Source organism: Thalassophryne amazonica, chromosome 16 (assembly GCF_902500255.1).
Source record: "Thalassophryne amazonica chromosome 16, fThaAma1.1, whole genome shotgun sequence".
NCBI lineage: Eukaryota > Metazoa > Chordata > Actinopteri > Batrachoidiformes > Batrachoididae > Thalassophryne > Thalassophryne amazonica.
The window spans coordinates 68,764,942-68,791,047 of record NC_047118.1 but is presented as its reverse complement, the minus strand read 5'-3'; the positions used below and the strand labels follow the sequence as shown (position 1 = coordinate 68,791,047).

The following is a 26,106-nucleotide window of genomic DNA, read 5'->3' as shown; positions in this document are numbered from 1 at the left end:
TCCTCTAAAAAAGAGAGCTTTAAATCAGAAGTGCCTGACTCCGTGGTATAACTCACAAACTCGTAGCTTAAAGCAGATAACCCGTAAGTTGGAGAGGAAATGGCGTCTCACTAATTTAGAAGATCTTCACTTAGCCTGGAAAAATAGTCTGTTGCTCTATAAAAAAGCCCTCTGTAAAGCTAGGACATCTTTCTACTCATCACTAATTGAAGAAAATAAGAACAACCCCAGGTTTCTTTTCAGTACTGTAGCCAGGCTGACAAAGAGTCAGAGCGCTATTGAGCTGAGTATTCCATTAACTTTAACTAGTAATGACTTCATGACTTTCTTTGCTAACAAAATTTTAACTATTAGAGAAAAAATTACTCATAACCATCCCAAAGACGTATCGTTATCTTTGGCTGCTTTCAGTGATGCCGGTATTTGGTTAGACTCTTTCTCTCAGATTGTTCTGTATGAGTTATTTTCATTAGTTACTTCATCCAAACCATCAACATGTTTATTAGACCCCATTCCTACCAGGCTGCTCAAGGAAGCCCTACCATTATTTAATGCTTCGATCTTAAATATGATCAATCTATCTTTGTTAGTTGGCTATGTACCACAGGCTTTTAAGGTGGCAGTAATTAAACCATTACTTAAAAAGCCATCACTTGACCCAGCTATCTTAGCTAATTATAGGCCAATCTCCAACCTTCCTTTTCTCTCAAAAATTCTTGAAAGGGTAGTTGTAAAACAGCTAACTGATCATCTGCAGAGGAATGGTCTATTTGAAGAGTTTCAGTCAGGTTTTAGAATTCATCATAGTACAGAAACAGCATTAGTGAAGGTTACAAATGATCTTCTTATGGCCTCGGACAGTGGACTCATCTCTGTGCTTGTTCTGTTAGACCTCAGTGCTGCTTTTGATACTGTTGACCATAAAATTTTATTACAGAGATTAGAGCATGCCATAGGTATTAAAGGCACTGCGCTGCGGTGGTTTGAATCATATTTGTCTAATAGATTACAATTTGTTCATGTAAATGGGGAATCTTCTTCACAGACTAAAGTTAATTATGGAGTTCCACAAGGTTCTGTGCTAGGACCAATTTTATTCACTTTATACATGCTTCCCTTAGGCAGTATTATTAGACGGTATTGCTTAAATTTTCATTGTTACGCAGATGATACCCAGCTTTATCTATCCATGAAGCCAGAGGACACACACCAATTAGCTAAACTGCAGGATTGTCTTACAGACATAAAGACATGGATGACCTCTAATTTCCTGCTTTTAAACTCAGATAAAACTGAAGTTATTGTACTTGGCCCCACAAATCTTAGAAACATGGTGTCTAACCAGATCCTTACTCTGGATGGCATTACCCTGACCTCTAGTAATACTGTGAGAAATCTTGGAGTCATTTCTGATCAGGATATGTCATTCAAAGCGCATATTAAACAAATATGTAGGACTGCTTTTTTGCATTTACGCAATATCTCTAAAATCAGAAAGGTCTTGTCTCAGAGTGATGCTGAAAAACTAATTCATGCATTTATTTCCTCTAGGCTGGACTATTGTAATTCATTATTATCAGGTTGTCCTAAAAGTTCCCTAAAAAGCCTTCAGTTAATTCAAAATGCTGCAGCTAGAGTACTGACGGGGACTAGAAGGAGAGAGCATATCTCACCCATATTGGCCTCTCTTCATTGGTTTCCTGTTAATTCTAGAATAGAATTTAAAATTCTTCTTCTTACTTATAAGGTTTTGAATAATCAGGTCCCATCTTATCTTAGGGACCTCGTAGTACCATATCACCCCAATAGAGCGCTTCGCTCTCAGACTGCAGGCTTACTTGTAGTTCCTAGGGTTTGTAAGAGTAGAATGGGAGGCAGAGCCTTCAGCTTTCAGGCTCCTCTCCTGTGGAACCAGCTCCCAATTCAGATCAGGGAGACAGACACCCTCTCTACTTTTAAGATTAGGCTTAAAACTTTCCTTTTTGCTAAAGCTTATAGTTAGGGCTGGATCAGGTGACCCTGAACCATCCCTTAGTTATGCTGCTATAGACGTAGACTGCTGGGGGGTTCCCATGATGCACTGTTTCTTTCTCTTTTTGCTCTGTATGCACCACTCTGCATTTAATCATTAGTGATCGATCTCTGCTCCCCTCCACAGCATGTCTTTTTCCTGGTTCTCTCCCTCAGCCCCAACCAGTCCCAGCAGAAGACTGCCCCTCCCTGAGCCTGGTTCTGCTGGAGGTTTCTTCCTGTTAAAAGGGAGTTTTTCCTTCCCACTGTAGCCAAGTGCTTGCTCACAGGGGGTCGTTTTGACCGTTGGGGTTTTACATAATTATTGTATGGCCTTGCCTTACAATATAAAGCGCCTTGGGGCAACTGTTTGTTGTGATTTGGCGCTATATAAAAAAATTGATTGATTGATTGATTGATTATTTAATTATTCTCTAGTTTTCCCACTCATACGTTACCAATATGATTTACTTATCCACTCTATGCATATAATAGTCTTTCTCTTTTGCTTTAACCGGTGTTGCGATGGACTGGGGGATGGGGGTGTTGTAAAATGGTGTGCTGTTTATTTGTATGTTCTTGTATTCCTTGTAAAAAAAAATAAGTGAAAAGTTATAAATAAAGTTGGAAAAAAGAAAGAATTTCATTCTTAGAAAAATGTTAGAAAAAATGTAATAGTTACATTTATAAACAGTATAGTTTAGAAATATTAAGTTTTGGCATTACAGTGCTGTCAAAAGTTAAATATGAGGTCAAGAAAGACTGACTTTATTTTTTATAAGACAGGTTTTTATGTTCATTGTCAAGAAAGGGTGACTATAAAGTGAATAAAACAAGTTATTTTCATGTTAAGATGGCGGGGGGTTGTTGTCAGCAGCTGCTGAAAATAGCTAATAAAGTGACTAGTAATCTAACTTAGTTACTTTTAAAACTGAGTAATCAGCAAAGTAACTAAGTTACTTTTGCAAGGAGTAATCAGTAATTGGATAACTTTTTCAAAGTAACTGTGGCAACACTGTCGATGTCGCCGACCGAACGGTCCCCCCTAAAAATCAGTCCACGCTACCCTCACTGTGCATGCGTAATTTTGGAGTATCAGTAGCGATTCACCAATTATCCCTTGTTTCTGCTTAAAACTGCACTCCAGTCATCATGTATTTTAGCGACAGATATCTGAAGCTTTTGCACAACGATCATTACCTCCGCCAAGGTTATGTTTTCGGTCCCATCCGTTTGTTTGATGGTTGGTTGGTTGGTTGGTTTGTTAGCAGGATTACTCAAAAATCCCCAACGGATTTTACCAGGGGTGTATCTTGGCCTAACTTAGAAGTCACTAAATTATTAAAGTCACGATCCGGATCCAGTAATTTTTTTAAGGGCCAATTTCAACATTTTTGCATCGAACTTCATGAAGACAGGTCACAAAGGCTGAACAAAAATTAAGTTACGACACAACAATAATTTAGCATTTGTTTCTCCTCATTGAATAAACTTGTTATTAGCAAATAAAAAAACTTGTGTAGTTCATGCAGTTTCTCTTTATAAATACATTTGCTGAAGATCTAAGGGTTTAACCACTGAATCTGAAACATGACGGTAGATGCGTGACACGACATGGAATAAGTCTCTTTGCCAAGGAGTAGAGGTGGGCGGATCGATCTTAATATCGATAATATCGATACCAACGCTGGTATTGATATTGAACAATCCTCGTGTAAAAAGATCGATACTCAAGCTTTTTTCTCTCCTGCACGTACTGATTGCTGCACATGCAGATTCATCAAAGTCTACTCTCTGTCTGTAAGAGCAGCGCTGCGCTGTGTCACACAACACGCAGGCAGCGCACCCTCCCTCCTCTGGTCTTTTGTTGTTGCACTGTCACATGGCTCAGCGGCACTAGCCAACAGCAATGCAGGTAGCCACAGCCTGGCCCGCCCACTCAGCGCTCTCCTTGAGTCAGCCCTCTACCTCAGGAGATTTTGTTTTAAGTTGTGTTGATTGATATTTTTTTAACAAAAATGTTGATTGTGATAATAAAGTATTTTGTTGTCACGTACAATGTTTGGCGAAATTCTATCCTAGGTCTTTTGGATCCTTTGGATCTATGAAGCTTAAATATGAAAAAGTATTGGTATTGGTATCAATATCGGTGATACTGGGCCTGTATTTACTTGATATCGGATCAATACCAAAATTCCCGGTATCGCCCACCTCTACCAAAGGGTTCCATGTGATGTCAGTGACCCTATGGCCTTGGCGGAGGTTTGCGCTCTCTGAGTGCTTCTAGTTTCCACATAAATTCAGCATTATTTCATAATAAAAGACAGAGGACCGATCACAGCGTGACAGCAGCACGTCTGAGTCTGACGTGATGCTTTTGCACGTACGTCATTTCGGAGTGTCAGTAGCGATTCACCGATTATCCCCTCCTTTGTATTTTTAAAACAGCCTCGTTTCTGCTTAAAACTGACTTTAGAATGATTTAAGAGGTTTTACTTTGCTATCTGATGGTTAAAAATCATATTATTCTTTTTGATTGCTTTGGGTGGAGAGAGTCAGACTCGGACACATGCACAGTGAAGGCAGGGCAGAACAAAGTCTAGAGGGGACCTTTCAGTCGCCGATACTGGTGTCCCTGCCCATTCCAATACAGAGAATACCATCCCAAGAATATAGATGTTTCTGTTCTTGATATTGCACTTAGTTATGATATTTTCATGAATACCTTTAATAATCCCACATGTATGTATTACTAAAGCCTACAATAGTTTATCATGAACAAATCGTGTCAGTCTATTTAAAGTACCTTCATCTCAAGACCTTCATACACCCAAGCAATTTTGAACTATGATGTATCACATACAATCGATACGATATATTTACATCAACCTATGTCCATGTTCAGTCCAAGGCTTTGCGTTAGTTATATTAATAATGATTTTGGCATTTTAAATTCTATTACAAATTTGAATAAGACATAAATTTATTTTTAATGTCTCACGGCCTAGCTGCAGTACCTTTATGGCCCATACAGGTGTCATGACTGAGACGTTGGGAATCAATGGTCTACAAAAATAAAACTCACTATAGAACCCATTGTTTATGTATATTCATGCTGACTATTGTATTAAGTTTCAGTTTTGAGGCCTCTATTTTAAACATTGGCTCTCTTTTTCTGGTGCACACATACAGTACACATAAAATAACTCAACCCTGAGGGGTTTATGTACTTTAATATTTTATGGCATCAAAACCCAATGTTTTGGACTCATTGTGGAATAAATAAAACATAATGTCAAAGCAGAAACACTCACTCACTCATCTTCAACCACTTATCCAAGATCGAGTCGCGGGTGACTGGAGCCTATCCAGCAGTCATAGGGCATGAGCTGGGGTACACTCTGAACAGGATACCCGTCTGTTGCAGGGCCACATGTAGACAAACATATTCACACCCACATGCACAATTTAACCTTCTGGGGCCGACGCCGTCATATACAAGGGCTAAGACCAAGCTTTACTAAATTATAAATAACTTTTTAATGATATGAGATAGAAACTTACTTTTTTTTTTGCTGAAAAGTTAACTCCACGGACTTTCGAGCCAGCCATCGGCCATCTTTGTAGGGCAGATTCACCTCACGTGAAAAGCCAAAGATCGTTTTCAGGAGTGATATGTTACTAGTTGGCCCATTTGAATAGCCCCCTGGGTGTTCCAATGAGTACATACGATTGGGCTCCAAATGCACCCTGCGCCATTACGCACAGCAATCAGTGAAAAAAGACAGAGCAGATGGAGAGCCTCTGATGACAATCTCACGTGCTCAAACAAAGAGTGTGTAACTATTAGGATTGCTCCACTAATTTGCATGTGAATGTTACTGGATAACTCTGTTGCTTTTACCATGAAAACAACAAAACGCATAGACCATTTTGTATATATTGTTCAAAATGTGCATTTGTGTTTATTGTTTTTGTTGTACAGTCTTTCACACAAGACCTCAAATTACCTTTATAAAGTGTCAAAACAGTTTATTATAGTTTGCTGTGTGTTTTGAATAAATGTTTGTGGAAAATTATTTTCTGCTTTACTTTTTACTTCCTTATTTTTTATTGTAAATCTTTATTACACTTATAAAACACAACAAAAGTATATATATATTATGAAAGCACAGGTTGTCCTGAAAAAAGAGACATAAAACTTGATTGTGCGATGCAGGGAGAGCTGTTAACTGTTGTGTGTTGGGGGGCTTGGCTGGACACTGTTTTGTTGGGTTTGTTTGTTTTCCTTCCTAGGTGGTCTGGGACTGACCTCTGGGAAAATTGTGCTGCAGAAGAGTCTCTCACCTCTGTGATGATTGGTTGCACCTGTTGCATCCTCGTGCGGCTCTTTATCAGGATGATCTGCAACACCTGTGACATTCACGTGCAGACTAAGGACTCTCAGCTGGCGTCAATGAAGAAATGAGGAGTTGCATTTAAGCCAGCAGTGATGAGGGCTGTTTACCGGAGAATACAACCTTGTTACGACCTTGTATCGACCGTTGGGGACGCTGAGGGCCGCTCCAGAGTTTGACGTTACGTCTGTGAAGGAGGACCAGGGTGAGAGGCAAAAGCTGTCAGCACACGTCAGAGGTGATTATCTTTAAAGGCTTATTTGTGAATATAATGTGGTGTTTTTTGCACAGCTAAATTTGAACATTGAAGAAATTGTCTTGTTTGCTCCTCGCGGCTGTGGAATAATAAACCTACACAAGCCGTGAGCAGCTGTTCATCTGAATTAACTCTGAAACCTGAACTGAACGTGTTGCTGATAAGTGTGCCTTTAATAGCTTTCTGGTAATAGTATCGAATAATCTCACCTCTGTTCCCCCTCCACAGAGTACAATTCTGGGAAAAGCCACCTGGGGGGTGTCGGCGGAAAACCTGAGTCCAGAACGTTCGGGCTACGGTCCGTTGAGGCGCTAAGAGAGCGCGCAGCCTCTTCACCCCACCAGTATTATTTAATTTGTATTTCTTGTACAGTACCGATGGGTGATTAGAAAATAAAATTGTTTCTTTTGGAGCTGCTTCTGGTTATTTAGCGCTGGGTTCAGTCAGACGCTGGACCGCTCCTCGAGCCGCGTCCCACACATAACAGTTAACAGCAATAATAAAACATTTATGCCAGGCGAGTGAACTATCCAAAAAAATGCCCTCGGACCCCAGAGGGTTAAAGTGTCCAATCCATCTAACCTGCATGTCTTTGGATGTGGGAAGAAGCCTCAACACCAGGAGAGAAGCCACACAAACATGGGGAGAACATGCAAACTCCACACAGAAAAGCCACAGGTAGGAATCTATCCCATGACCTTTTGCTGTGAGGCAACAGTGCTAACCACTAAGCTACCGTGCTGCCCAAAAGCACAAATAAACATCTTCAATATGATGTAAAGTAAACAACAAATATATCAAACACAAAATAATGTATTACATGCACTCCTGAACATGAACAAATGATCACTTTTGGAGTTCAGTGAAATCAATCATTAAGAAATGGAATGAATGTTTTTTTTTTTTAACTATTATTGTAAAGCAACATAAAATTTACACTTCAATGACAAAATTATAATACTTTCAATACAATATTTTTGCTTTACCCTTTTTAACTTTTTTTTGACCAAACCAAAAGAACATGTGTGCGGGTGGCGTGGGAGCCATAATACAGCAACATCTTTACAACATCCACATAAATAGTTACATCCATGAGCACTCATTATCAAAGTAGCAGTTTTCAGAAAAAATCAGATCTCACCGGTTTAACATATTCCATCCACTTTGACCAGATTCTATAGAAAGCGTCTCTCTGCACTTTGAGAGAGAAAGACAGTTTTTCCATTGTGTAAATTTCGTGCACAATGTTTATCCAGTCCTCAATTGTTGGTGGTTCAGGTTTGAGCCATCTCCTCGTTAGAGCCTTTTTACTTGCTGCCAGTAAAATATACAATAGTTTCTTGTCTTTAGAGTCCAGTTTATCTACTGTTATGTTACTCAAGTACAAGGTTTCAAAATTAAATGGAAAAACAAGTGCAAACACATTCTGTATATGTTCATGAATCCTAATCCAATACTGATGAATGACTCGGCAGTCCCAGAAAATGTGGAAATGGTTGGCTCCCCCCCACATCTCCAACAAATATCACCCGTTCCTCGATATCTCTTCTGTGCAGGGGTGACAAAAAAATCTCATGACATTTTTCCAGCAAAATTCACGCCATACACTGGACCCAGTCGTAACCCATTGTGTCTCACATATCTGTTCCCAACATTCTTCTGTGATTTTCAGATTACCTTCTTTTTCCCACCTGTCTTTAACATAAAGTGTGTTGTCCCTTTTACACTGCAAGATGCTGTTGTATAGCTTGGATACAATTTTATGTTTTTGTGCCCCCATTTTAGTAGTTAATGATATAAATGTTTCCACAAATCCCAGGTCATTCAAATTTATTTTAAGGTCCTGATTAAAATAGTGCCTGATCTGAAGATACCTAAAGAAATCAACTGAGCCCAAACCATGTTTCCCTTGCAAGGTTTCAAATGAATTTAGCGCCCCCTTATGAACAAATGAATAGTAATCAGTCAGCCCTTTTAAAATGCAGCTTTTAAAGCGTCCATCTTTTTGATTTGGGGTAAAATCTGAGTCATATGCACACCATCTTAGTATTTTAGAAGCATTCTCCAGACCACAGATTTTAATTACTTCATTCTAAGCCGATAACATTACATGTGATATAGGTTCCTCTGTAATGTGGATTTTATTTTGCAATTTGATGTCAGCTAATAAAGCTTTGACTGGTATTCCTCCAACTGTAGTGCCCTCTACATCTTTCCATCCTGCGGTGTAAAACGGAGAACACAAACAAATTAATGGTCTTAACTGGGCCGCACAATAGTATTCATGCAAACATGGAACACCTCTACCTCCCCTATCCTTCTTTAATTGCAAAGTTTTGTATTTGACTCTGGCCTTTTCCCCTTTCCAAATATATTTTGCCAACATTTTATCCCACTCTGCAAATTGTTTTTTAGGTATTAGAATTGGTAAACATTGGAATAGATAGAGCATTCGGGGAAGAATATTTAATCTAATTGACTCGATCCTAGAGTGTAGATCCAAGAAAGGTATGGTGTTCCACCTTTGCATATCAGACTTTAGTGATATATTCAGAGGACCATAGTTAGCCTCAAACATTTTATCTAATTCTCGGTGCAATACCACCCCTAGGTATTTGATACTGACCGCATTCCACTTCCATCTATAATTTTCCTTGATTGCTTCTGGTGGGACATAATTTAGAGTTAGTGCCTGTGTTTTACTTACGTTAACCTTGTACCCCGATAATGAACCATATTCTAATAATAATGATCTTTGGAACAACCTGTGTGGGGTGGGATAAAGTCAGTAACAAATCATCTGCAAAAAGTGCCAACTTCTGCTCCCCTCCCAATGTCCTCACTCCCGTTATATCTGTTCTCTGCCTGATCCACTGGCTCAGTGGTTCAATAAACAAGGCGAAGAGGAGGGGCGAGATGCCACACCCCTGATGAGTCCCGCGCTCTAGTATGAATGAATCAGTGAGGTCTCCATTAATTTTTATTCTGGCTGTTGGTTTGTTGTATAAACTTGAAATAACATCAATTATAGATTTATCGAAACCAAATTTTCCAAGCACCTTATATAAAAAGGACCATATCACTGAGTCAAATGCTTTTTCCGCATCTAAGCTCAATATCAAGGTCTCCAGTTTTTGCTTATGAACCTCCCTCATTATGTGCAGAACCCTCCTAATGTTGTCCTGAGTTTGTCTATGAAAACATTCATTCTAGGAATGAATGTTTTAATGCATTGTCAGTCGTTCCAAAGCAGTTGTCTTCAAACCTGAGTGACTGTGGAAGACTGGTGAGTAAACCCACTAAGATACCTGCAACATTTCTGATTGGAGAGAGTACATACAACAAATTTCATCTGTTGAATTCGGGTCCATGGCATTGCAGAACAGAAAGTTTGATTAAAAAAAACAAAAAACGATAAAATCTTGGCTTACGACTCCCATGTTTCTGCATCATTTCACTCTGTATTAAACAAAAATGTATCAGAAATATTACAGCCAGCGTGATGGCCAAGTGGTTACTGCACTTGTGTTCACACTCGTAGGTTTGTGGTTCAAGACCACCTGGGCTCGTTCGCCATGTAATGCAGAGTTGAGTCAGGAAGGGCATCTGGTGCAAAAGTTGCGTCAAATCAACATGTAGTGGGTCTACTGTGGTGACTCCAAGTGGAAAAGGGAGAAGCTGAAAAACTTTTTACCATGAACACTACAAAAGCTGTATCAGGTTTGCTGTTACCTTCATCATCACACATTGTGCTCTGAGGAGTTTACATGGTCTGTATGACTGAGGGAGACGGATCCCCAATAATCCAAAGCAAATCCAGGATGGAGGGCCTCAGTGAAAGTTGTGTGGACGGTGTACAGATGGATCAGCGTGTCAGGAAAGACCTCAAAAAAGGACAGAATACCTGCTGGCCAGTCCATGTACACACCTACTGTTCTAAATTTGCATTCCAGAAGTCTTACATGGGAATCGTTGTGATAAAAGTGGCCTTCGTAGGACAAGCACCAGGACTTTTCATTTTTTCCCAGACTGCATTCTGGTGACCAATCACTTTGTCTCTTCATACCCCAGTACGCCACACCAACGTCAGATTTGCAACAGTTTACTTCCCAGTAATGCCGCCCGGTGAGTCCCTCTTTGCACAGCACCTGATAGGAGCTGAACCGGTCTGGATGATCAGGATATGGCTGGCTCTCATCTGTATGTCTCGCCGTTTTGTTCCCCTCACTCAAAATGACATCTACGCCTGCTGTGTTGGGATCAAAGCTCAGATCACAGGCATCTGCAAGACAGAGCAACCAGCTGCATTATTGTGATTTTACTGACATTAATGAAAAACATGTTACGGGAAGAAATTGATTATTTTTGCAGGTTGCAGTTAAACCAGATGTTGGTGATTCTGGATGATGCAGGAGGCCCCTCTATAACTTGCAAGTCCACTTATCTTCGATGGTTTTGTATATGTAGATGAAATTCCAGCAGTTAAAGTAATCTCTCATTGCTAAAAATAAACACTCAACTGTCTACATATTTTCAGCAAAAACAAAAAATAACAAAATGTGATATCCATTTGGGGTGTGAAAACGGGTATAATCTGTGGTAAAACTAGCATTGTACAACATTGTGAGCAATTGGGAAAGTTTAAACATGTTTCAAAGGTTTGTGACTTATAATACTCGAATCTCACATATATGGATTTGAAAACATGATGTATTCCTCAAAAGCAGAAAGGTCGACCACATTACACCCATTTTGGCATCCCTTCACTGGCTTCCTGTCCCAGTGAGATCAGATTTTAAGGTTCTGCTACTAACCTATAAAATTATTCATGGACTGGCACCTTCCTACCTAGCTGACCTAATTAAACCTTACATACCGGCTCGGGCTTTACGTTCTCAGGGTGCAGGACTACTTTGTGTTCCTAAGGTGAATAAGAAGTCTGTGGGTCACAGAGCTTTCTCTTATCGTGCCCCTGTTCTGTGGAATGATTTCCCTGCGTCAGTAAAACAGTCAGATTCTGTGGAGATTTTCAAGTCCAGACTTAAGACACACTTCCCTTAGCAAAAAGAAGTTTATTCAAGTGTACTATGAGTATACTTATTTTTTTACTAAAATTTAGGAAGTATACTTGAAGGTGACTTTTTATAAACTATATTTTATATACTTAAGAATAGTATAGTGAAGTATACTTGGCTTATACTGAAAAGTATAAACAAAAGTCTAAGTCTAAGTACATTAATACTAAGACACTTATACTTTAATATTAAAACTTATACTTTAGAATACTTTTTACGTCTTTCTGCCACAAAGTACTAACACGTATTATGCACTTGGAGCAAGATATACTAAGTCAAGCCATTGACTCAAGTAACTGAAAAGACGTCATAAAAGTACAGATTTTTTTTCTATGTAGTTATTTATTTTTGGTTCCAAAGGTTCGCACTTTTCTTTTACCTTTTTTGACAAGGAAGGACTTTAGTTCTCAGTTGAAGATGCTATGTTTACATTTTTACAAATAAGGACTTGATCTTGGAGAGACCATTATATTTATATTTTACATGCACTTTTTCCTTTAATTTTCTCCACCAAGGAAGGACTTGATTTCATAGGTCTTTGTTTTTGAAATGTTTGAAAACATATCAAACTTGTTTTCAACTTTGTGTGATTTTTTAAATGCATCACACTCTTGTGTACATACAGTATGAGTAAACTTTAAGAATACTTTAAGGAGTATATTTTCAGTATATAAATAGTAAGCTACAAGTAATATGCCAAGCAAAATTAAAGCATAAAAAGTAAAACAGTGAAATAACCAACTTCCTCAGAGGGAGATTTCCTTACCACTGTTGCTCTGGGAGTTGGTAAGGTTAGACCTTACCTGTGTGATGCGCTTTGAGGCAACTCTGTTGTGATTTGGTGCTATATAAATGAAATGAAATTAAATTAAATTAAGTGTATAACAGTGTACTTTAAGTATACTAAAATAAAAATAGGGACTCAAAGTATATCGATAAGTGCACTTGTGGTATACTTTAAGCATAGGAGAGGGATATATCAAGTACATTGATAGTATACAGATGAGTGTACTCGTATACTTTGAAGTGTACTTTTGCAAACTTAAAACGAACTTTAAAATATACTTTTATAAACTTGAAATGTTCCAATTTAGTCCAAAAAAGTATTAAATTTGTGTACTTTCTAGTATACTAACAGTACATGGTCTGTAGTATACTTGATATACTTACACTAAAGCATACTTAATAAAATGAACTTTAAGTATACTACTTTTTTTTCCCTTTCATATGGCTAGCATACTGGTACAGTTTTGTTTTACGCTTTTTACTCTTTTAATTCATTTATTGGTAATTGGAGCGGGCCGCGGCCTCAACTTTACCTAAATTCTGGGTCTTTTAGTGAAGTTTAGAGCTAGTGGCCGGCGATCACCTTAGTATTTCTCTGTTTTTCTTGTTGTTTAATGCTGGCATATTATACAGTATTTTTTTGTCTTTCTGATGCCTGATTCTGTTTTTTCTCTTTGTTTAAGGTGCAGCTCCATCCAGAAATGGGAGTTGTATTCATGTTGGCGATTCTCCTGTCCTGTGCGCCAATAGCATTTCTTGTATATTCGTCCGTGAATTGTTCTGTAATTTATGTTTGTAGCATGGCCCAAGCAGAGGGTCACCCCTTTGAGTCTGGTCTGCTTGAGGTTTCTTCCTCAGAGGGAGTTTTTCCTTACCACTGTTGCTCTGGGGGTTGGTAAGGTTAGACCTTACCTCTGTGAAGCACTTTGAGGCAACTCTGTTGTGATTTGGCGCTATATAAATGAAAATAAATTGAAATTGAAATTGAAAACCTCATCTGTTCCAAAATGTAGGTTGAATTTTCATTTGAACGACATTCGGGCTAATTTGGCCTCTAGTGGGACAGGGGTATTACAGATGGCTTTGTTTTTTTATTTTGTTAGCACATCTTGAAATAAATCATGTATTATTGAATATGGATTTGGATGCTCAGTTATTCTGCTGCCAGGTTACAATTAAAAGTTAAAATTCATATACAATGCAGATTGTTTTCTGTTTTGGAGCCAGCGATGAGCAATTTCATTGGCCCAGCGTGGGAAGAGATTCTGTGCCTCAGTGTGCAGTGGCTGTGTGCTTATATAGAGTACTAGTGCATTGCCAGTGGGGATCCACAGACTCCAGATTGGGTAGTGTTTATAAAATAGGTAGCTGACAATGGTGCGTGAGTCCAGAATGTTTTTAGAACCTTAGATGTTAGATCTCAACAGTTTTTAGAAGAAGAACTCAACCCTTTTATTTCCTGTTAATTCCATAATTTTTAATGTTAGTTTACTGTCTTAATGTATTTATATTAATGTATTTAATACATTATATTTATTGTATTCCATTTTGGCAGCATTCATCCTTGCCTCAAAATACATAAGCATACCAAATGGCAAACGTCAGCTGTCCACAGTTTCTCTGTGATTGAAGTTAGCAATGCACGCATACCTGCTGTATGCAGGTGCTTTTAATCTGACAAAGAAAGACAGTGGCTGAAAACATTAAAATTACTACATTTTTCGCTGAAGGTCCCAACTCAGTCATGGTAACTGTAACATAACACTTAACTAAACTGACTAATAAAAATTGAACTACAAAAAAAACACAATAAATCAATAACACTAACAACACTGTTAAATTAAAATGAATCACAATAACAACATTTAAAACTTCAAAACCCCAAATTCCCATGGTGCATTGCAGCACAAAGCCCACTGTTTACTGGTTAGCTAAAATTGCTCATTTCTCCTAAAATATTTGTCCTATCAACTTTCTAGTTTTGCAGCACTCATCCTTGACCCAAAATACATAAGCATACTAAACAGCAAATGTTCACTCTCCCCAGTTTCTCCATGTTGGAAGCCATACACATGCACATAGAGGCCACTTGGTTATTATAACATAGATGATGAACTCCACCCTGACAGCACTTCAACTGGAAAACCATCTGCAATATGGCTGTCAACAGCAGGCATGACTCTCCACTCCATGTGACCAAATGAACAAAGGTCTCACTGGAATCCCAGTGGCACCAGCTCCCCCTGCCAGATGGTGCATGAACTCTAAGTGAACATAGTCATGATTCAGTGACTCATCTGTATGCAAGTAAATATTTAAACAAAGGGGGAAAAAAAACTTTAAATCCAATTTTTATAACATTAACAAATCAATGGTTTTTTGTCATTTTAAGGCTGATTTATTTGTACATCTGTTTGTTGATGACAGCATGAGCATTAATCACAAAATATTCTTACACTTTCTCAGTTGAGTCAAGTCATACCAGCATTCTTCATTGTGATCAACACTGATGGGAAACAGAGTAAAAAAAAAATTTTTTAAAGATGTTTACTTTCATCACTTTCAAAACATCATGAAACAAAAGGTCATCAGACTATAATTTGAGCAATGTTTGTCTGGTTGGTTGGTTGTTACCCTACTCCTCCCAGGTCCTTTAAGCAGTTCTCACCAAATTTAGTAAGTAGATGAAGGGTGAACCCAAAATCCCCCTTAAAGTAGACCTGCATTGAAATAAATGTGGTCAGATTTCAGAAAGAAATAGCTGATATGTATTTATAAGACCCTTGTGAATGCAGTAAAGTAAATCTGTAAGCCCAAATTTGTAATTCAGCGGAGAAATCTTCATTTAAAAATGACAAATTTGCAGCTAAAATTTAGCCCTCCGTGAAAACAGTTTGTACATCCGGATCATTTCCATGACGTCGGGGACAAGACGGCGCGCTCCCGCCTTCAGTCCGATCCCGCATTGAAATTGATTTTATCTGTTAGTAATGTTACTGTTATACACATCCTGGTTTCAACATCCAAAAGTAAGCTGCAATGAATGTGAGATACAGCTCTGCATGCTCAGATCAGCGGCGGCATCGACAGCGGGCGACGTTCTTCCCCGACGCCACACTCTCACTGCCCCCGATGCGCTTACCGAGTGCATGCACTCGTTAAATGCCACCGCGGGCCACTCACACCCCCGTGTCTGCTGTGCAGCCGCAGACACGGCTCTGTCTACTGAATGGAGGTGCAGCCAACTTGGCACAAGTCCAGAGATTACGCTCGCCATTTTGATGTGGAGCGGCCGGTGACACCTGTTGCTCGCAAGGACAGACTTCTTGCGGCAAAATCCGCAGTGCCACACGTCTTGGTAATCGGAGCCGCAGAGCTCCGTGGCCGCTGAGAGAGGTTTATATCTTTTTAATGACTTGAATTCTTTGCGGGTCTCGCCTCCGTAGCCCGCGACGGTAACACCGGAGGCGAAAGACAGTAGATTTTCAATGCGATACCACTCAATCAAACGGGCGTATGAAAAAGTCCCCAAAAATAATTTTCAAGCACAAATAAAAGAAATGTGTACCAAGCGTACCGCAAGACTGATGTAAATCCACAAATTACAGTTGGCACGCGCAAAGCATGCTGGGATAGGGTCTTCTCCCTGATGTCTCGGCAGCGTCCCGGATGTGATGACAGTTTTGCGGAGGGCTAAATTTTAGCTGTAAATTTCTCATTTTTAAATGAAGATTTCTCTGTTGAATGACAGATCTGGGCTTGCAGATTTACTTTACTACATTTAGAAGGATCTCATGTGTAAATATAAGTCATTTTTTGGTCCAAAGATCTGACTGCATTTATTTCAATGCAGGTCTACTTTAAAGGCTTTGTTTTCTCAAAGGTGAAGCTCACTGTGATGAAGGATCAAAATTTAGAATACCCCCAGCACCCGGCCCCAATTTGAACCAAATGTGGCACATACATGCAGGTGGGTTCCAGATTTACCCAGGGGGGTGTCTAATTGGCCAAAGATCAATCAGTGAGGTCAACATCAGTGGGGGTCAAAGGTAAAAAAAAATATCTCTGGGCATCTTCATGCCTTGAGGTAGTATTTATAGTATATAAGTTTCTCCAAATCTAATAATCCTGGATATTTATGAAATAAGTGTCCATGAATTTGGCCTCTGACTAATATAAAACATTAGTTAACCACACATTGTGAAACTGACTGAAAGAAAAACTCATCCCACCAAAATTACAAACACAAGCTCAAATTATAGTGCAACTGAACGATTGTCCAAAAAGGGAGTCACATTTACAAAACGTGCACAGTACCAGCTGATGTGTAGTAAAAAGAAGAGTTATAGAATTTAATAGCCTACTTCAGTTTCTCCAGACTGCAGTGAGCATCAGTCAGCAGATTGACTCCTTCATCTGTCAGGTGATTAAAGCTCAGGTCAAGCTCCTTGAGCCTACAGAGGTCAGAGGTCAAAGCAGAAGCCAGGAAAGTACAACCATCTTGTTTTACTTTGCAGAATGATAACCTGCAGAAAACAACACAATTTAGGTGTGAAGTCATTAACTTTCACTGTCTCATGAAGAAAATATATATATTCGCTCTGTGCAAATTCAGAGCAAGGTAGGACACCTGGTTCCACATGACATGGGGTACATCTATCTGTGCTTGGTTCGCTGAGAGTATAACATAAGGACTGTTAAATTCCAAAAGTAAAAAAACTCCAAAACTCAGGAAGATGGACAAATAAACATGCACTGCAACATACTGAATGTTTTCTTTTTTTTTTTTTTTTTTTGGGGTGGGGGGGGGGGGGTGGACTTCAATGACTTCTAAGTTGTTCTATTTCACTTGTTTGTGCCAAATCAACATGCATGTCCATATCAGATCTGCTGTGGGGACCCCAAGTGAAAAAGGGAGGAGCCGAAGGAACTTTCATTCCACTGACCTCAGTGTTTCCAGAACACAGTTTGGACTGTTCAGTGCCATACAGAGGGCCATCACACCCGAGTCCCGAAGGTCGTTGTAGCTCAGGTCCAGATCTCTCAGGTGTGATGGAGTGCAACTGAGGGCCGACGCCAACGTATTACATCCTTTGTCAGTGAGGTCATTATTACTGAGACTGAAACACACATGCAGTAACATCTAAAATTATTTGGGTTCATCATTTAAAATTTTTTAACAAACCCATCTGAGATGTTTGATACACCGCAGTTTTTCACATTACCTCAAGACCTCCAGGATACAGTGTGTGCTCTTTAGCCCGGCAGCGAGGATCTCCATTTCTGAGTCCATAAACCTGCTGTAACGCAGATCTAGCTCATGCAGGTTGCATTGTTTAGATGTGAATGCTCTCACCAACTCCTGACAGGTGACTGCAATGTTACAATTTCGGTTCAACCTTTGAGCTCAACACAAACAAATAAAAGATCAGAAGAGTGAGGTGTTAATTATCAGTAGGACTGGTGATTTTTTTTTTTTTTTTCAGTTTTAGAGTTTTAGCAGTAATATCTAAGTATTTAAATACTGGCAAATGTTATTTGAGCTTTTTACAACGTTTTGGAATTCAAAGCACAGAATAAGTTATCTCAAATTGCAGACTTTCAGTTTTAATCAAAGTATACTTACTATCAAATCAGGTGAATGACGAACAAACAGGTGAAGAAATGTTTTTGTGTGGATCCCATTTTAAACTATGCATTTTTCAATACTAGATTTTCCCTGTGTTGGTGCAACCTGGTCTCACGGCAAGTCGTGATTCAGCAGCACGAAATATACATTCATTTATTGGTTTGTGATATTGTTACGAAAAGCACCTCATTTTCGTCACAGCAGCACTAATTCTAATTCATTCCGTGATGTTTGCACAAAATTAAAAGTGAAGTGGGGGGGGTCGAGGTGGTTATGGTTAGGGTTGGGGGAAAGAGTTGGGTTAGGTTATGTTTAAGGTTAGGCTTGGGGGTAGGAGTAGGGTTAGTAATAGTGAGTTAAAAAAAACCCTGTCATGACAATTTTACTCATTTCGTGACGGGAGCATGAAAAAAAACGTGAGATTGGGCTGGATGGTGATGGTGTAGCACTTGTACAGTAAAAATGTAAATGAGTGGGCAACTTATTTGGAAGATAACAGTTCAAAAAACATTAATCAGCATAGGCAACTTGAAATCTGATGACCTTTGATAAACCAGATCAATTACAAAAGCAACTTAATTTAGCCCGTGTAATATCACATAGACATGTCTGTCACCTGCTGGATCAACACCTGCCTTCAGGTGAACTAATGCCTTAAGCTAACAGTTGCGGGGAGAAGCATGATGCCCACTTCGTCACCAAATACAGGACAAAATATAATACAAAATGAGGAAGTAAAAATGGAATTACAACCTCAAATCAGAAAATGTCGGGACAGTATGGAAAATGTACATGAAAAAAAAAACCTGCAGTGATTCCTGCATTTTCCTGCACAACTTCTGTTTCATTCCAGAGAATATAACCCAATATATTTTATGTTTTGTGTGGTCAACTTAATTTCATTTGATCATATACATCCATTCCTCGGTAGGGACGGTAGCCAAGTGGTTAGTGCACTTGGCTTCAGTGTGGAAGGTTCCCAGTTCAAACTCCAATCCTGCCCATTCTCCATGTAATGTGGAGTTGCATCAGGAAGGGCATCCAACATCCAGACAAATCAATATGCAATGTAAAACAAGGGTGCAGCTGAAGGGACTTGAACAACTCCCAAAAAAGTTAGGACTGGAGCAATTTAGGGCTATTAATAAGGTTACAAAAATTTAAATAGGATGTTATTTCAAACAGGAAATGTCAACAGGTGACTGTAATCAGGATTTGATACAAAAGCAGTATCCAAGATGGGCAGAGGTAAATTAATGAAATGTTAAAAAACAATGTTTTTCAAAAAGGTTGGGAAGGATGTGCATATTTCTCCATCTACTGTGTATAATATCATTTACGGTTCAAGGAATCTGGAGGAATTTCAGTGAATAAAGAGTATAGGTGCAAGTCCTAGCTGAACACCTGTGATGTCTGATCCCACAGATGGCACTGCATCAAAAACCGCTATTCATCAATAGCCGATATAACCACATGAGCAAGGGTTTACTTTGGAATACCTTTGTCAAGCACTACAATACGGAGTTACATTAACAAATGGCACTTAAACCCTTTCAAAGTAGACTGATGTTAATTTTGTCTAGAAGTGGTGTCAATTTCTCTGTGTTTGGAGGCATTTGGATTGGACCAGCACACAGTGATGTTTGTTGACATTTTCCACACAGTCACAACTTTTAATGGTATGGGATTATAAGTCACAAGTAAAACATATGATTGGAATGATAGTAAAACTTTTCATCGTGACAGCAATTTACTCATCGCAAGCACTAAACACTACTGAAACCTTTTGTAGTCTTTGCAGCAACTCTGTATCAAACATTGCTCCACAGTCCACATGGAAATGAAAAGATCATGTCTGAACACTGGCATCTGCTGGAGGGTCTCAGGAATGTGTACCCATGTCAAATTTAAAATTTCATACCTGAAGCCTCCACTCAGCACCCAATTTGTATGTGCATGAACACATCTGTTGCATGTACAAATAGTCAGTGTAAAAAAAAAAAAAAAATCTAAAGGAAATTTCTGGTTCTGCATTTGGAATCAGTTCCTGTCCAATTCAAAGTGTTGTCACTGACAGGGAAATAAGCCACAATTACAAAAAAAAACAAACTAAAAACTAAAAAGACAGTGAGAGCATTACCAACACCAAATCAACTATTTGGTGTGTTGTTCAAAGAGAATCAACCCAGAATGAGAAAATCCTGGCAGACTACAGACATATAGCGTGCTGGATGACAGAAGAATTATTTCCCTCAATGCGAAATAAACATTGGCCAGATCAAGAACACCATCACAAGATAACAAGGTCAACAATTGAGGACAGAAATTCCTGAATTGGTATGTCTCAAAAACAGGGACAAAAGATTTGAATTTGTAAAAATATTACATTTTAAGAAAACAGGTTTAAGAACTGCAAAGTTAGATAGCTGAAACAATTATCAATTTTTATCAGATTCAGAAAATGGCAAGAATTTAGATGCAGTTATGCTCAAATTAAAGATGGAAATCTGAGGCATAAGCTCATATTTTATGAGCTCATATTTTATGAGCTCATGATGTGTTTAATCCAGGTCCAAATATTTATGGACCTGGATACACATCCATATATCTGTATCCTTGTATCCAGAAGTAGAAAACCTGTGAGTGTTACAATATTGTGACAGATATTTGCGACCAACCTGAGTTTCTTCAGTTTCGAGCTGCTGAGTGCGACACGAATCACTGACTCCAGCGAGTCTTCCAGTAAGTTATCACTCAGCTCCAGTTCTCTTAGATTCGGCATAAGCGAATTCACTGCTGATGCCAGTTGTTCACAAACACAGGCTGAGATTCCATTGCCTGAAAGACTAAAAAGACACAGAATAAAAATGTCAATTATTTTAAAAATCTTTATCATTTTTTTGGAGCTTCTTTTTTTAAACGTCAAATTCTCTGATGTGAGCTTCTTAATGGTTAAATGGTTCAAAAAGGTTTTAAGGTTAAACCTTAAAACCTCAGGAATTTAATTTTTGGCACTTAAAACTTTCCTTTTTGCTAAAGCTTATAGTTAGGGCTGGATCAGGTGACCCTGAACCATCCCTTAGTTATGCTGCTATAGACGTAGACTGCTGGGGGGTTCCCATGATGCACTGTTTCTTTCTCTTTTTGCTCTGTATGCACCACTCTGCATTTAATCATTAGTGATCGATCTCTGCTCCCCTCCACAGCATGTCTTTTTCCTGGTTCTCTCCCTCAGCCCCAACCAGTCCCAGCAGAAGACTGCCCCTCCCTGAGCCTGGTTCTGCTGGAGGTTTCTTCCTGTTAAAAGGGAGTTTTTCCTTCCCACTGTAGCCAAGTGCTTGCTCACAGGGGGTCGTTTTGACCGTTGGGGTTTTACATAATTATTGTATGGCCTTGCCTTACAATATAAAGCACCTTGGGGCAACTGTTTGTTGTGATTTGGCGCTATATAAAAAAATTGATTGATTGATTGATTGACTTTGAGATTTTTTTAATATTTGTAAAATAAAATAACTGTGAATTTTCTATGGGGATCACACAGATTAAGGAGCATTACAACTGGATTAAAGACGGCCCACAGCGGCTGAGGGCACGCCACGCTTCGAGCGGCCATCGACAGGCTGAAACGACCAGATCATTGCCAAAGTGAAGGCTGTGTTGATCTGGGACGTCGTGTGACTACCAGAGAAATGGCAGAAAAGGTGGACATCAGCCATTTTTCGTCAGATTCCACTGTTACAGGAGATTTTGTAATGAAAAGACATGTGGAGGAATTCGCGTGTCGGGACGGAGCTGCAATGGCGCACAACAAAAAGCAAGTCCGTGTTGGAAACCATTCCGAAGATTCAGACGGCTTTCGGTGGCTTATCAGTAGAGTGAGTATCTGAGAAATTGTGTAACAGCTGGGCATGTTACAACTTGTCCTGTGAGACTTCCAACACGGAAGCAAATTCTTCCGCACGTCTTTCATTACAAAATCTCCTGTAACAGTGGAATGTGCCGCAAAAGTGTTGATGCCCACCTCTTCTGCAATGTCTCTGGTAGTCACACGACGTCCCGCATCAACACAGCCTTAACTTTGGCAATGATCTGGTCGTTTCAGCCTGTCGATGGCCGCTCGGAGCGCGGCGCGCCCTCCGCCGCTGTGGGCCGTCTTTAATCTGGTTGTAATCCTCCTTAATCCATGGGATGCCGATAGAATCTTCACCGAGAGCCATCTGAATCTTCCGAATGGTTTCCACCTGGCTGTCTCACACAGTTTCTGAAAACATTTTCATGGAGCAAAGCGGCAGTCGCTCAGCCATTTCTAAACAAAATCCAACAATGGGGGTGGACCAGTGCTCACTCAAAGCCTGCCCACAGGTGAATGACGCAACCGACAGGCATGAAAAAAATCACGCATGCACACGAAGGTTCAAGCTTGGCTGATGCAAGCACACATGATTCAAATCCATATAGTTTTTGAAAAAATAAAAAGGTTGGATACTTTTCTAACAGACCTCGTATACGTGTATATATATATATATATATATATATATATATATATATATATATATATATATATATATATATATATAATAAAACAAAGGTTTACATACCCTGGCAGATGTTTTTTGTTTTGTTTTTATTTTTACTTTTTTTGGCCATTTTTCAGAGAATATGAATGATAACACAAAAACTTTTTTTTTCCACTCATGGTTAGTTGTTGGGTGAAGCCATTTATTGTCAAGCAACTGTGTTTACTCTTAAATCATAATGACAACAGAAACTAGATAGATAGATAGATAGATTACATTATTACATCATTACACGAGCGCAACAACAACGAGATTACGTCCACACTCCAATTACCACAGACAGGATACAGCAATTAAACAGTTATTACTTGTTTACCGTAATAATGGCACACATCAGAATTAAAGACAACACATATACATTTGACATTGTTTATGTGCACTAAACTTTGAAACAGTCCGTTATCCGAATTGAGGCAATGTGAGAGTGTGTGTGTGCGGGGGGGGGGGGCGCAACATGTGGTCGCACAGCCGCCAGCTTGGGGGGGAACGTGGTAGTTGTGGACGAAGCTCCCTATTTTCTTTCATGGTAAAGCTGCCACTTAATATGTCTTGGACATCAATTATGAAGAAATAGAAACAGTATGGCACTCTATTGTAAATCTGCATGAAGTAGACAGTTCTCAAAAACTGAGTGACTGTGCAAGAAGGAGAAGAGTGAGGAAAGCCACCAAGTCACCCAGATAACCCAGAGGGAGTTATAGGCTTATGTGACTGTGATTGCAGAAACTGCGCGTAGTGCAAACTTTGTATCACCAGTTTATACAGCTCCATGATGAAGTGGTATAGAGAAGGATTTTCTTAAAAAGAAGAGTTGAAAGTTTAGCTACAAATACATCTGAGATGCAAGCCTAGATTTGATCTGTTTTGGTGAAAGAATATCCTTTTCCACTCTCTGATCAGGAGAATCTGTTCTGTTGTCATTATTAAAAAAGAGTAAACACAGTTGTATTACAATAAGTGGCTTCACCCAACCACTAACCATGATACAGTAAATGGGAACAAATCAAAAATTCTGCCAGGGTATATAAACTTTTTTGAGCAACTGTGTGTGTGTGTGTGTGTATATATATATATATACATATATATATATATATATATATATATATATATATATATATACATATATATACATATACATATATATACATATATATATATATACATATACATACATATATATATACATATACATATATATACATATATATACATATACATATATATACATATATATACATATACATATATATACATATACATATATATACATATACATATATATACATATACATATATATACATATATATACATATACATATATATACATATATATACATATACATATATATACATATATATATATACATATACATATATATACATATACATATATATACATATATATACATATATATACATATATATATATATACATATACATATATATACATATACATATATATACATATACATATATATACATATATATACATATATATATATATATATATATATATACATGAGGTCTATTAGAAAAGTATCCGACCTTATTTAAAAAAAAAAACATATGGATTTGAATCACGTGTGCTTGCGTGAGCCAACCTTGAACCTTCATGCGCATGTGTGATTTTTTTCACGCCTGTCGGTTGCGTCATTCGCCTGTGAGCAGGCTTTGAGTGAGGAGTGGTCCACCCCCTCAGCGGATTTTCATTGTCAGGGAAATGGCTGAGAGACTGCTGCTTTGCTTGATCAAACGCCGTGATGAAGTGTCACAGAACATGTTCTGGCATGTCTTGGCACATCCACAATTTCTTGGATAATCACTCGACTGAAAAACCACCGACAGCTGTCTGAACACCATCTCAAAGCCGTCCTGTGAGACCAAAATGGAGGTGGTTTTGTGTTGGTCCAGCAGCGAATCCATCATGATGCGCGAAGCGTCCGCTCAGCTTTCCACGACAAAATCTCTTGTTAAAAGTGAAATCTGCAGGAAAATGGGTGATGTCCAGCTCTTGTGATAACCAGAGAAAGTCCACACGATGGTCACGGATCCACAGAGCGATCCGTTTAGAAATGAAATGGTCGCTCAGCCTGTCGATGGCAGCTGGAGCGCAGCGCGCCCCACAGCTGCTGTGGGCGTCCTTAAAGCGACAGTAACATCCCTTAATGTCTTTGAAGCCCATAAAATTTTCACCAAAAACCACCTGAATTTCTCGAATGGTGTCCACATGGATGTGCCTCACAGTTTCTAAAAAAAATTTGATCAAGCAAAGCAGCAGTCTCTCAGCCATTTCCCTGACAATGAAAATCCGCCGAGGGGGGTGGACCACTCCTCACTCAAAGCCTGCTCACAGGCGAATGTCGCAACCGACAGGCGTGAAAAAAAAATCACGCATGCGCATGAAGGTTCAAGGTTGGCTCACGCAAGTACACGTGATTCAAATCCATATGTTTTTTTTTTTTTAAATAAGGTCGGATACTTTTCTAATAGACCTCCTATATATTGGTGCTGCCACAGTCCCTTTGAAAATTTACTTTATTAGTTACTTCTTAGTGACTTTATACAGTTACTTTATGCAATTACTTCATTAGCAGCCTTATGCAGTTACTTTATTAGCAGCTGCCGACAATTTGTAACTACTAAGTAATGTAACGAATAAGGTAACTAGTTGTAATCTAACTTGGTTACTCTTAAGATTGAGTACTCAGCAAATTAACTGTTACTTTGCTGAGTACTCAAGCTAGAAAATAACCAAGTTAGATTACTAGTTACTTTATTACTTACAGTCAGCAGCTGCCGACAAGTTGTCTGCAGCTGCTTATGAAGTAAATGTATAAAGTAACTGTAAAAAGTAAATAATAAAGTAACTGTGGCAGCACTGTAATACATACACACACACATATATATATTTATGTGTGTGTGTGTGTGTGTGTGTGTGTGTGTGTGTGTGTGTGTGTGTGTGTGTGTGTGTGTGTGTGTGTGTGTGTGTGTGTGTGTGTGTGTGTGTGTGTGTGTGTGTGTGTGTGTATGTATGTATATATGTATGTACTTCCTTTTAGAACCTTCTTATCCTTCACCATTCCAAAGTCATCACTCATTGATACTGACCCAGTAGCATATCTTGGAATATAGACCCAATCACCAACTTTAAGCATCATTTTGTTTCTCTGTGACCCAAAATTAGCTAGGTTTGACCAAATTTATTTTGAACACTACTTTATATCATAAAACTTTTACACAGTACTGTATATTCCAACAAAGCCTGAAGGAGGGAGTGAAGTATGAAATTAAAATTTACCATGTCAAAAAGTTAACAATTCAAAATCCAATATGCTTATCAAATGACTTTGCATAATGTTTCTCAGGTGGCCTGA

The 26,106-nt window shown here is 38.8% G+C and overlaps 1 protein-coding gene across 1 annotated transcript in view; it reads right to left on the bottom strand.

Moving 5' to 3' along the window:
- Window positions 1-7,460: 7,460 nt before the first annotated feature.
- Window positions 7,461-26,106, bottom strand: part of LOC117527682 (protein NLRC3-like) — a 48,882-nt gene continuing 30,236 nt past the window's right edge. Inside the window, 6 exon segments of the mRNA XM_034190136.1 lie at window positions 7,461-10,945; window positions 14,981-15,030; window positions 16,889-17,050; window positions 17,471-17,644; window positions 17,750-17,923; window positions 20,832-20,999. Of these exon segments, the coding sequence (XP_034046027.1) occupies window positions 10,404-10,945; window positions 14,981-15,030; window positions 16,889-17,050; window positions 17,471-17,644; window positions 17,750-17,923; window positions 20,832-20,999 (1,270 nt within the window). The 3' untranslated portion in view covers window positions 7,461-10,403.